General features: G+C 41.0%; 2 protein-coding genes across 6 annotated transcripts in view; one reads left to right on the top strand and one right to left on the bottom strand.

Moving 5' to 3' along the window:
- On the top strand, positions 1 to 7,050 carry ccnk (cyclin K). 2 transcript variants are annotated; one of them, XM_074615517.1, is made up of 11 exons: positions 1 to 142; positions 1,171 to 1,400; positions 1,762 to 1,843; positions 1,937 to 2,068; positions 2,462 to 2,567; positions 2,662 to 2,719; positions 3,024 to 3,193; positions 3,281 to 3,489; positions 4,682 to 4,712; positions 5,004 to 5,075; positions 5,554 to 7,050. In XM_074615517.1, the coding sequence occupies exons 1-11, from the start codon at positions 134 to 136 to the stop codon at positions 6,093 to 6,095; spliced, it is 1,641 nt and encodes a 546-aa protein (XP_074471618.1). In that variant the 5' UTR covers positions 1 to 133; the 3' UTR covers positions 6,096 to 7,050. The 2 variants fall into 2 exon arrangements, with proteins under 2 accessions (XP_074471618.1, XP_074471619.1); XM_074615518.1 differs by having other exon boundaries at positions 6 to 142; positions 1,143 to 1,400.
- Positions 7,051 to 10,064: 3,014 nt separating this feature from the next.
- The window catches only part of ccdc85cb (coiled-coil domain containing 85C, b), a 57,763-nt gene continuing 54,489 nt past the window's right edge, over positions 10,065 to 13,338 (bottom strand). For all 4 annotated transcript variants that reach the window (XM_074616520.1, XM_074616523.1, XM_074616521.1 and 1 more), the window contains one exon: positions 10,065 to 13,300. In XM_074616520.1, the coding sequence (XP_074472621.1) occupies positions 13,211 to 13,300 (90 nt within the window). In that variant the 3' untranslated portion in view covers positions 10,065 to 13,210. The remainder of the gene's footprint in view (positions 13,301 to 13,338) is intronic.

Raw genomic sequence — 13,338 nt, 5'->3', positions numbered from 1 at the left:
TGCTCCTCCATAATGTCGGTGTCCTGGTTACAATGGGGACTGTTGTGACTCTCTCGTTAACAGACTTCTCTGAATAGCGGCGGATTACTCACACAGCGGTCTGGTGTTTTGGGTGATTTACTGAGACGGCTACATGTTAAAGGTAAGAGTCGTGTTTCATCACAAACAGAGGGAGGATTCTCGAGCTGTGAGTAGTTTAGACGTGGAGCCTCGGCGGCGTTGAGACCTCGAGCAGAGCAGGTTAGCTTGTTAGCTTGGAGCTAGCCGAGGCTAATACCATTGAATGCTAGTGAGCTGTTGCCAGGTTCGTTATGCTAATTCGGGGGATTGCTTCTTGAGTAAACTGTTAACAGCTGACGTAAGCTTAGTAACATCTACCCAATAATGATTCATATAGCCTAGTTTGTACTATGAACACAAATGGTTTGTGTGCTAATTACATCCAGTGTTTACATTCGCTGTTATTAATACAAGTACAGATTTTAAATCTCAGATTTCATTTTTATAGCTGAAGTTTCAGGGTTGTCACAGGTTGCCAAATAAATAAACTATCCCCCTTTTAAATAGATAGATAAATAATAACTTTATTGATCACGAAGGAAATTCTTTTGCCAGAGATTGCTCAAAAATACAACAAAATTACAACAAGTTCAAGTGTATAAGATTTAAAAAAGTACTATTTCTAGCACCAGTGCCTAATAGAATAACAATTAAGTAAGATACATTTAGTAAAATGAGTAAATAAGATAAGTACAATAAAAAAGTTAAAGTAAGCCAACAAACAGAAAAATAAGTAATATTGCACACAATGAACAGTGATATTGCACATGAGAATGTGAAAAGTAGTATTGCAAAGATAGATAGATACATAGTAACTTTATTGATCCCGAGGGAAATTCAAGTTCCCAGCATCACAGTTCCATAGTGCAAAACATGTTAGTAAAAAAGTTATTAGTGCAAAGTACAAAACAAATATACCAGATATAAAAAATATTCAGACTTAATTAGGGGAAAACTGACACTGACAGAGATTATGTATCTGAGAGTTTTGCCAACTACACCACCACTGCTAGTATTCAGGGGAAGTTGCTACTCTTGTCTTCAACATTAATGGCTTGTAAATTGTGTTTCTATAATTGCAGTCCTGTTTTATGCATTGTATCTTGGCAGTCCAGTGCAGCGGGTCCATCCACCGTTGCCTCTCCTCAGCAAATGAAGGAATTCAAGGAGAACTTTTCAGGCCAGTTAATTCTGGACCACATCAAGCCATGCTGGTACTGGGACAAGAAGGATTTAGCCCACACCCCCTCCCAGTCTGAAGGCCTGGACCCTGGCACAGAGGCCCGGTACCGGAGAGAAGGAGCCCGCTTCATTTTTGACGTGGGGACCAGACTTGGCCTGTATCCTTGACTGATTGATTTGAATGCTATCTATCTTAAACAATAAATCAGTGACACTTATTTCTGTTAGTGCCTAATGAAATACATCCAAACAGCATCCAAACTTTGAAGAACTTATACAACTAAAATACTGTGTCCTTTTTCTGACTTTACGCTACACTTCCACAGAAGTTACATTAATATGTTCTAATTATTTCTAATGATCATAACGGCACAGTCAAAGTGAAACATCTTTTGTTAGGATTAGTTGTACATATTGTAGCTGCTGAAGAACTTGACTTGACTATTAATTATTATTATTATTATTATTACTACAATTATTATTTATAATTGTTTCTGTGAGATCCTTGACAGTCATCAGACACTATGACACACTGGCAACCGGCATCATATATTTCCACCGCTTCTACATGTTCCACTCCTTCAAGCAGTTCCCCAGATATGTAAGTTCAGCGAATAGTTATCCTGAGTTTTCCCACTCTTCCTTCAAGTAGACTAAATGTGTGTGTTTAATGTTGTGATTTGTGTCCCGACAGGTGACGGGTGCGTGCTGTCTTTTCCTGGCGGGGAAAGTGGAGGAAACTCCAAAGAAGTGTAAAGACATCATCAAAACAGCCCGCAGCCTATTGAACGATGTGCAGTTTGCCCAGTTTGGAGATGATCCAAAGGTGCAGTTTTTCTTTTACTCGGTTGTCTTGAAACATTTCCCCTGTTTACACTGGCCATTGTAAGTTCAAAGGTATACTTTACTGTCTCAGTCAAGGAGTTTCTTTTGAATCGAAAAAGACTTATTGAAATGCAATTAACCTGCGCTCACCTGCGTACTGCAGGGCAGCCAACACCTGGTAACATGCAGTGGTTTCCATACACCATAGTTTAATTTGATTACTACAGAGTACTACAGAGCCTCAGAAAAATCGTTTTACTTTACTACATGATGCTGTGATGCACTTTTTTTCAAGTCACTAGTAAATATTGTAGATGTGATGTTAAAGCTCCAGGTATGCCAGTGTGTAGTGTTCTCACCAACAGGAATATTTAAGGTATATTTCTTTCAACAGGAGGAGGTGATGGTGTTGGAGAGAATTTTGCTCCAGACTATCAAATTTGACCTGCAGGTGGAGCACCCTTACATGTTCCTGCTGCGCTATGTCAAGCAGCTCAAAGGTGAGACGACGGGATAAGTATTATCCACAGAGGGGGATACTTGATGGCTCTAGGAATCTGGGAAACTTATGGATCTTTTTTCTTCTTGTTAAAGGAGAGAAGAATAAAGTGTGCAAGGTGCTGCAAATGGCGTGGACCTTTGTCAATGACAGGTGAGCAGCTGGCATGTAATACTCTCTTTGGATTACAGATGACTTCTTCTGTAGTGCAGTGCGTCAGGGATACGCTTTGTATTCAAAACTATCACTTAACCTGCTGGTTGGTAAATATCTGCGTTAAAATATTACATAAACGGGCTTTACAGTAGGAAGTGTTTGTTTATAATGAATGAATTATATGTACTGTATATATTATATTATATGGTCATAGTAGCCTAGTGGTTTAAGATGCAGCCAGGGCCCTTTGTTGCATGTCATCTTCTCTTTTCTGTAACCATATTGCCTGTTTCCCTGGCAGCCTGTGCACCATGCTGTCTCTGCAGTGGGAACCAGAGATCATTGCGGTAGCCGTCATGTACCTGGCCGGCCGCCTGTGTAAGTTTGACATCCAGGAGTGGACCGCCAAGCAGTCATCACGCCGCTGGTGGGAGCAGTTTGTGCAGGACGTCCCAGTTGAGCTGCTCGAAGGTACTTATCGCGACACTTTCTGCTTCTCCTACGATATGTTTCATCTCCTCAGACATATCTCAACAAAACATGTCTTTTGTCTTCCAGACATTTGCCACCAGATCCTGGATCTGTACTCTCAGGGCAACAAGCCCATTCCTCAGCAGATCCAGGAGAAGGAGAGGGCTGCTGTCCCTCAGATCCCCATCCCTCCAATGCCACAGGGACTACCACCAGTCCCCGCCCCTCCTCCCCCACCACCGAAGAAGACGTCCCCTCAGGGAGGCAGCCCTGCACGCCAGCTCAAACGCTCACACGTGAGTACAGGCTTGAATTGCATTGTCTTTGGTGTAAAGCCAAGGCCACTAGTAAGTAGGGGTGGGAAAAAAAATGGATTCACCCATGTATCGCAATTTATTTTTTGAAATAGATTTTTTTAATGCCATAATCCATATTTGCTTCATTTGAATCTATGCGACGGTAGAAGGAAGTTACCGCTTTTATTGTTGTAGTCTGAGTAACATGACGTCATATCTGTTCCCTATCCGTTAACCAAAACAAACCGCAGTCGGCCGCAGCGAGCCGAAACGAGAAAGTATTAAACGGCGGAGGGTCTGCGTGGATACGACCTACACCCTCACATTTTAAATCCAAAGTGATAAACACTACACGTACAGTAAAGTATGGAAACACTTTGTCTTTCACACATTGCCAGGAAAAGCAGAGCTGCATGCTAACTCTGTCATGGACAGGAACCGTTATCGTATTGCGGTAACATGCGGTCTGACGCTACAACTGTAGAGCACCCATATACTGACATTTATGTTAAATGTATTCAAACGGCCCTGATGGAGCTGACCATGGATGTATAAAGAGAACGGAGAGAATGGAGCTAAAAGTAAGAGCTAGAGACAGACTTGACGAAGTTAGTGGAAGTATACATGTGTAACCACGTCTGTTTTTCAAAATAAGGTGTTTACAAATGGAACTGTCTCTACAAAACACATCTATGGAAATAAGATTGATTGGATTATATTCACCAGAAGTATTAAACATTACATGTCGTTTATATATTAAAAAGAAAATACCACTTATTTGTGAAGTAAAATGTATTAATAAATAATGCCTGACAATGACTGATATATTTGACTTCAGGACATCTCTGACTACATACATGCTGAAAATCAAACATTTTTACTTTATCAATTTAGATATTTTCCAAAGTAAAAGTGTATGATTCAACTTTTTCCCCTGGTCTAGTGTTAAAAAAAGTTAATAAATCGCAATACTTGTAGAATCGTGATACATATCAAATCGGGAGATAGATGTATCGTCCCAGCCCTATTAGAAAGTCCCCCGATTTAGATTTCTATATTTGTTTATTTAAAATGTCCAACAGATCCTACAACTTGTGTGCGTGTTTGACTTGTGTCATACGCTCAACACAACCTACCTCAAAGTGGGAACTGAGTAATTTGCATTCATGTTTTTATGTTGTTTTTTTTCCAGACATCCCCGAAAGATGAACCAAAGGCTCCGGGTAAGACTTTTGTTAAAGGCAAAATTCTGCTCATTTGTGTTTTAAAACTTCATATCTTGTAAAACGTCCACTGAAATACCTCCAAGAAAAGTTTTGCTAATTAACATGACTTCAATTTAGATAAAGTATTGGCAAGATTACAGATATATACCGAAGTGTCTGGGATTAGTATTTTCCTGGCAGGCTTTAGGATTTTCTGAATATTCAAGCCTACAGCAAAGTTCCCTAATGCATTCACCGAATTTAAAAAAGCTTTTGCATCGTTATTGACCGATGTGTTTTAATTTACAGAACAAGTTGGTTTAAAGATTCCTAGACTGGAGAGCCCGATGCCCCCTCTGCCTACATCGCAGCCTCCCCCAGGTAAGACCGGACTGTTTACCGCCTTCCTTCAGTCTAATATTGTGAGGAAGATCCGAGTGATTTAGAGTGCAGGTATGAGCTGGCATCCTCTCAAACACCCTGCTGTCTGTTTGCGTGTGGCATCAAATACTGGCATATTGAGCAGCCAAGAACCCCCCGCCTGGGACTCCAGCTTAGAAAGCAACCCAAAGTCTTTAGTCCTCTCAGTCTGCTTACATAACCAGCAACTCGTCTGGACATTACGTTTCGCAACACACGCATGCTCCCAACCTCTCCCAGACCAATCTGATTAGTGCTTGAGCCTGATAATGAGACCTCCTATGTGGCTGCAGTCTTGGTCTAGCTGTGTGCTCACAGTCTGGGAATGGAGAGGTTATTTGAGATCATGGGGGGGTGGATGAGTAGCCTCGTGTTTTTTTTACAAGAAAGATGATGCCAACTTTTTAACAATTTGTTTTCTCCTTGTCATTTCCTGCAGACCGCAAAGCTCCGGCTCCAGCCCCTCCTGTGGAAGCAGAACCATTAAATGAAGTGGCTCCTCCTCTACCGCACGCTCCACCTCCACACAAGCCCCCTCCCTTACCCCATCGCCCTCCTCCGCCTCCGCCCTCCAACTACATCATGTCCACCACCAGCTCCTACATGTCGGGAGAAGGCTACCAGAGCCTGCAGTCGATGATGAAGACGGAAGGTCCCTCCTACGCCCCGATGCCGCCCAGCTACGCGCCCCCGATACCGCAGTATCACCCCCACGTCTATCCGCCGCCCGCGCAACCGCCTCCAGGCCCTCCGCCGCCTCCTTCCAACTACCCGCCGCCCAACTTGGCGCCAGCGTATCCGCCGCCGGGCTACAACAACTACCCTCCGCCTCCACGCATGCCTCTGGGCCACGTGCCCCCTCAGGTTATAGGCCTCCCGCCTGGGGGTTATCCTCCACCCCCCGTGCCCCCAGGACAGTCACAGGTGCCCCTGCCCCCTCCGCCTGGCATGCCTATGAATCACGGTGGTTGGATGAGATGAGAGTGAAACCACAGTCTCTGAACTGGAACCAGGAACTTGTGTTATTCGGCTGGTAGAAAACGGAGGGAGCGCTTGTTCACTTGACTTTTGTTGAGGTTCTTAATGAAGGCTTAACAATAAATAGACTTGAAAAGGAAAAGTGAGGTCTGGACAGTATTGTTATGAGAACCTGAAGTAGCTTTAACATGTACAGGATGGTACTTCATCTAGTTCCAGGATCTTATCACAAATACCGTCTTCTCATTGTTATTGTTCTGGAAATGCACCAGGAAATATTAGCACCCTGAATTTAGTTTTGTCACACAATACTCATTCTTTAATTGTGGGGTGATGAAATGTACTGTTTTTACTTTATCTTTTTGAGTAGATCAAATGTTGACTCTTATACTTCTATAGTCTATCACCCTCATTTTGGTTTTCCTCCTATTTTCAGTCATACCAGTGTCCTTTTCCCTGCAATCTGTTTTGCTTTTCTCAAGTTTTGCTGAGAAAAACAGCGTAAAATCATGAGATGGTTGTACATGACATGCAGTAGTCATATATAAAAAGGACTATCACACTGAGAAATGTTCATCAGTTTGTTCAAACATGCTGTATATCCTTTTTTTGTCATATTACTTTCTATTCTGTGAGAACACTGAGGTCATGTTGCTAGATATTTCCGCTACCATAGCATTCATTTTATCACATTTATTTCCTGTCCCATTCTCTTTAGTGAATCTGCACTGCAGACAGAATAACAGTAACTAGATAGTCATCAAACCAACCGTGTCTAACACTGGACAGTCTAAGGTATATTTGTACATATCTGTTCTTTTCTTTTAGGCATTGCTTTTGAGAGTTTCTATCCATACGTGCCTTAGTCTGGCTTCTCTTCTCTGTATCCTGCACGCAGCTTTGCTTTTGTGTCTGAGTGGCACTTAGGACAATAAAGACCTGCTTTTCCTACTTTGAAGTTAACTGAGTAGTGTGTTTTTAATCTGTATAAGGTAAAAAGATGAGATCATTATGTTGTAGCTGGATTCATTATGTACAGCAGTGGCTCCCACCGTTTGTCAGATGGATTCAAGTACCTCTTCATCTGCACCACTCGTATGTTCTTATGAGTGAATTAAACTGGATGTTATTTAAAGCTATTCATTATATAAAAGTGGATATAGTTGCAATATGTTTCCATTTAACCAACATACATACATTATACATTACTTTTAGGTAACGTTATGTTCACTGTTTAAACGTACTTTGAGCTTCTTCAGTAGCTAACTATTTCAACTTTTTATCTATACATTTACACACAGTGACGTCACATTACTACACCTCCAACAAAAATGGCTTTGCCCCCAAATGCCTGTATGTATGTGAAAAAATTTCACCATTTATCCATATTTCATTGTTTTCAACCATTTATCTTTGACTTTTTGCCAACTAGTTTTCACGTACTCTCAATTACAATTGTTAATGTGTCACAACTGACTAAGGTTGATCGGCAGGTTACTGGTTACTGTAAATTTACTTAATATTACTCCAATATGTAATACTATTTGGCTGTTTCTTTTTCCTCCTTAACACAAATGGAGGTTTTAGTTTTTCCAGATACCTGGTCGTTAGGGTCAACACCTGCGCTACATCTTCATCCTTATTTTGTAATTTAATTTACTTTATTTAGTTTGGTTTGATCTGATTTAATAAAATATCTTTTGTTAACATTTGATCACGGTGTGTCTTTTTATTATGTTCACTCGAGCCAGGTCATAACAACTGTTCTAACTCCAATTTCATTCTCTCAGTGTTTAAGCCAAAGTTTCTTCAACTCAAGCTTCTCCACCAGCTGCATTTTTTCCAACTCAGCTACTCTGCTTGCTGAAGTTTCTCTTAACACAAGTTGCTTTTCCATGTCCACTTTTAAACATAACGTCTCTTGCTTAAACTGCATTGCTAACAACTCTTTCTGCTACTCAAAAGCCAACCAGCTGTCTGCACAGCTGCTGGTGCAAACAACATCCTTACAGTTTTTCTTCGCCACAATGCCATAATGGTCAGCTAGCCTATTTGCATCGGCTGATCCTTTTTACAGCACTTACAAAGACAGCAGTAGGAGCATCAACAAAAAACTCAGACAAGGAAGCCATACTTACACAGAAAATAATGTGTTCACTTCCAGACACACACACTTAGCCTATGGCAAATGACAACCCCTCAACAGGTGAATTTCCCCCTAACTGCCTAACCAAACTTCACGTTGCTTGCGGCAGGGATTTACTAAAGGTGCAACGGATTGTAATGCTGTTTTTTTTAGTTTGTTTTGAACATTAGGAAGAAGAAAAACAACCATCTTCAATATGCTTGAACTCTATAAATTGATAGTAATGAATTGTATTATTATATAAAGCCATAACACTGATTTTATACATGAAAGGAGGCAGGCTACATAATGGTCAAGAAGGCCTATGTTCAGATAATTGCATGCTCTATATCTCTGGCACCTCATCAAATAATTAGCAGGCCTGTATTTAATAGTGGTGCAATGGTTAAACAAGCCCAAGGTTTGGTTTGTACGTCATTGAACGTTTTTTTTTTTTTATGGTTTGGAAAATTTTCACAGCCGATATTTTGAATTGTCATAATAGGATAAGCACAGGTGTGTTTAATAACATTAATTATGGCTGCATTCCACTTAAGGGAGGCCCTGTTATTGTGTGAATGCTGGCTCATTGGAATAGCTTACCGGGACACTTAATGGAACTGAGCCATTGTTAATGTTATCAATTTCACCTGTGATTTTCCTACGATGACATGTCAAAATGTCTGCTGTGAAAAAAAGGTCTATTTATGCACTGAAAACCAGCGGACATGCAAGCAGACAACCCCACAAAATAACATGGATGTGCCCCCAAGACAGTTCGCAAACAACTGACACTAACCATGTTGCCACATAACTATAATAATAATTAAAAAAAAACAGAACAGAACAAAAGGGGAAACACCATACTACACTATGGAAAAAACCATGTCTGTGATCTTCTGACATCTGATCTAATCAGCTTGAACACACCTTGGAAATCATAAAATCAGTTTTCTGCAACATTTTGGAATATTTAGCGCCTATTTGGCAGCCATTTTGAAAAATGGCTGCCACGCCCCTCAGGGGCCAAATTTGAAGCGCCCCGATATCTATATCTTTTCATAACATATAAACCTACATCTGTGCCAAATTTGTTGCTTTTATCGCAAAATGCACAACTGTTATGCTTAACTGCCCCACTACAACAGCCTAAAAGGAAATCTCTGTAAAACAGCGTATCAAAACAGAAACGCTTACCTTCTGAACAGCACAACAGTCAATGCTTCCTGCAGAAAACACATGGTGAATCTCCCAAAACCAGAAACCAAAAGCAGCTCTGGTAACAAAGCACACAGCTGGACCAAGAAGTCACTAATCAGCTGCACAATCAACACCATGCACCTGCTGCTACCTGCAGCACCAAACTCACGTTTTCACAGATAGCCCCCATTTGTTATAACCTGGCTCAAGTGGCCACAACAAAAAGCAGTTGCACCATGATCAAATGTTAACAAAAGATATTTTATTAAATAAATTGACACAATCAGGAGTGTAAGTGTGCATGAGTGATAAGGGTAAGGTCATAAGGGTAAACTAATGGGACACTGCCAGTAACAGCGAGAGGGCTTTACAGACTGGGAACAGGTGTTACCAGTTGACCCTAACAAACCCCTGCTACCAGGGATCTGGAAAATATGGCAGATTGACAGGGAAAGGTAGGAGTCATCACACCAATCACAATTCTATGTTTTAGTCGAGTTATGTTTATTATTTGGGAGTTGGGAATCACTCATGTACAGAACTTCATAGAAAAAAAATCAGCAGTTTTACTTCCAGTACTGTGCCAACAGAGGGCAGTCTAACTCATCCACTGAAGAAATGAATCAAATAAAGACAGAACTTCACAGTATCATTAACCAACTTTGTTTATTTTCTCCCAGATTTCTCTAAAAGTGGCCTATTTCACGGTTTCTTTTCACCTGCCAAATATTCATCTTATCTCATGAAAAGAAGTTATACAGCTAGTTACTACAGGAATGTACATGTACGCTGTAGGATCTAGGATTCTGTACTGTGTGGTTTTAGCATATAGGCAGAAAAAAAGAAACACTATAGATGTTTTTTAAAAAAAAAAGGAAAGACAGTTGGGTTCCAAATCAAAACACCATGCAGAAGAAAAACATGTGGCACATTTCAAATCAAATGCCATTTATAAAGTATTCAAAATTTGCATCATGGCTTCAAATCAGTTCCTAGAAAAAAGGACACTTTTAAAAAACCATACTTTGATTTAGTTTTGACCCCGTTGTTTGAGAGGTGCGTGGCGGGCAGCCTCAGAAATGTTCTAATTTGGAACAAATAACACTAGAGATGGGAGAGCCTGAGCTGCCAGTCACTAATCTTATCTACCAAATACCTTTACAGTTTGAGTAAATATGATAAATTTAAAAACATGACTGTTCAGTTACTGATAGCGCTCCATCTCTATCTGACAACCTGGCAATAAATACTCTGACAAACAGCATTTGTTCATTCTGACATCAAGAAATACTTAAATGTTAGTGTTTTCAGGAGACATCTAAGGGAAGACCTATCTCTCGTATTCTAAGAAATAAAAAGATTCAACGTTAAGAAACATGCGCCGCGTAAACACACCTGCTGAATCCACAGAAAAGGACTGAGCTTTAAGAAAAGTTTTTCATCTACTGAGATATAAAACAATAAACAGGGAATTAGGAGCCATCCAAACTGAAGTTTAATATTTGGCCTTGAAATTTGTCTTTTAATGGGACAAGGCTTTTTGTATGGATTCAGCAAATGCCTTCAGCAGTCTTCAACCGAGTTGTAACCAGGGTTCAATAGAGAAGAAGAGGATTCACAGGCAGATGCTACAGCTGCTAGAGAGCCATTCAGTCTCCTTCCACACACACATGCACGCCAACACACGCACACAAACACGCAGTCACAGATGGGCAAAGGTAAAGCTGTAGCCCTCCCAACCTGAGAAAATGATTGTCGAGCATGCACACAGCATACAATTTTTTAGTTAATTCCACAAAGTCAGAAAATGATCCATTAGCTCATGGAAGATGGTTTTGATTCAGAATGGCCTTGATACACGTTCAGAGGTTACAGAGAGAAGGAATAATACCAATTCATCTGGAAAAGAATAAAAAAAAACATTTTTTTTTTTTTACCAAAAGCAAACCCTGTTTAAGGTCCGGTTGTGTGTGTGCTTTCTCAAACTAAATAATTGATCACATGGCCACGCTAGAATACAAAATAAAAGTAAAATCAACAATAACAATGAAGTAGTGCTATGGTTTTTATACACAATATACACAAGTTAACAGTGATCTCTAGACTTTATTATCCATAGACTTGTCTTATGAGCAAAAAGGCGCTAGGTCACAGTGGGTTTCACATTAGTTAACACTTTAGAATCCTAATGCTAGTTATACTTGTTGACCACTAGGAGGGAGGATACATGTGACAGGAGCTAGGATCTCTATAGGAGGTACTATATCGGAAGATACCGCCGTGGTGTTGCCTTCACATCCCGGCAACATGTGGAGAGATCTCTGCCCCCCGCGGCCTTATCATCGGGTCTGTGCTTGAAACCATGTCGTATCGTCAGCTTAATGGAGCACAGCTAAAGAACTGAAGGTGGTGTGTGTTGATGCCTTCAAATGGGGGTCGTGTTCACTGTGTTCATGAGAAGAGTCCGTGAGCCCTGCTCATGTGGTATTCGCAACTTTGTAAGTGGAAAGTTTCAGAAAGCTCTGAGTTTGTCACGTGTTTGTTGACGTCAGAAATGGCGGAGGCCTTGGAAGTAAATTTTTCATTGCATACTAAGTTACTATTGTAATTTTTGTTGTATATTGTTTTGTTTTTTTGTAATTTTATAATATGTCTGAGGAAAATGTTGATATTCCCAACGGCCTTATCGTATTCCTCTGTCATTATGCCTTTGCATTTACTGCATTATGTTACCCGCTTGCTAAATTGTTAGCCTCCGTGGCTTCTAGATGCCGACAGTAACGTTAATATTGCCGTTGCTTATAGGGTGACCAGGTGTTACACTTTACGAGGGACTGCACAGCATTTTTATCCCTTGTCCCCACAAATTGAGACAAAGTCCCACATTTTCATCGGCTCTAGTTTTCAAAAGTCAAACCAATGCAGGATAGATGCTTTTTAAAAATCTGTCTTTTATCAAATGGCTGTGAAAAAAAGCAGGGAAGGCTGTCTTCACAGAGCTGTGTTTGCTGTCAAACTGCGCACACGTGGGGTCAAGTGCAGGTTAACATTTCATCGTCTCTGCAACGCTATGCCTGACGGAGAAAATTGCGAGTCACCGCAAAGTCACAAGCTATGCAGATTTAGGCGGAATATGATGGAAACTAGCACAAAGAAGAAGGAAGAGCAGCTACAACAAAGACTGTGAAACTACTTATAACTATTTATAAGCCGGTGGAAGGCGATTCTCAGAGTTTTTGGTGAAATTTGCCAGTTATTTTTCAGTTTCATACAGGGGCGGAATACGACATGAAGCGACACAGTTCACGTGAGTCTCACAAGAAACGTGTGGATCAACGAGATGCGCCGATCTATGGGTGCATTAGAGCAAAGCATAGAGATGTTACGAGGTAAGGGGCAGGAAAGAAATGCATATTATTTAAGTTACCACTTCACGACTCGTTGTAAACACAAGCTCACGACTTTCATTTGAAGGCACCGTGTTTTATAGTGTTTACAGAGAGAGATCAACGAAGAAAAGTGGCGAATCAGTGAAACTAGCTGCCAGTCGTCGACGCTTCATAACTGAGAGTTAAAAACATGTTAAAGTTGTGCATGTAGTAGCCAATCTTAGCCAGTCTCAAGAGTGTTTTTGCTGAAGGAATGCTGGGTGCTGTAGGCAGTAGGGAGCACGGCATGATGGGTTGTGTAGGCGCAGGTAGTAAGAGGTGTTTTCAGGTGAGTGTAGGTACTGTAAATCCTGATCTCTCTCTCTTTCTCTCTCTCTCTCTCTCTCTTCTCTCTGGTTGCCGCGCTACAGCGGCCCTTTGAACTGGTTCCCAGAGAGGTGCTGTCTGATGGACAGCTTTGATCCTGCTGCATCACCCAGCTTTCTCCACACCACCTGCAAACACAAGCAGAGAGAGGAGTTGAGAGGGGAAG

The sequence above is a fragment of the Sebastes fasciatus genome, chromosome 18, assembly GCF_043250625.1.
Source record: "Sebastes fasciatus isolate fSebFas1 chromosome 18, fSebFas1.pri, whole genome shotgun sequence".
NCBI lineage: Eukaryota > Metazoa > Chordata > Actinopteri > Perciformes > Sebastidae > Sebastes > Sebastes fasciatus.
The sequence above is the reverse complement of the archived record's forward strand: the minus strand, read 5'-3'. Positions and strand labels throughout refer to the sequence as shown.

What these genes read in the sequence shown, in the direction of transcription:
- ccnk (XM_074615517.1), top strand. An exon ending in AGTTTGGAGATGATCCAAAG is followed by an intron (nt 2,069 to 2,461) that starts GTGCAGTTTTTC and finishes TTCTTTCAACAG; the next exon opens with GAGGAGGTGATGGTGTTGGA. An exon ending in AGATGAACCAAAGGCTCCGG is followed by an intron (nt 4,713 to 5,003) that starts GTAAGACTTTTG and finishes TTTAATTTACAG; the next exon opens with AACAAGTTGGTTTAAAGATT.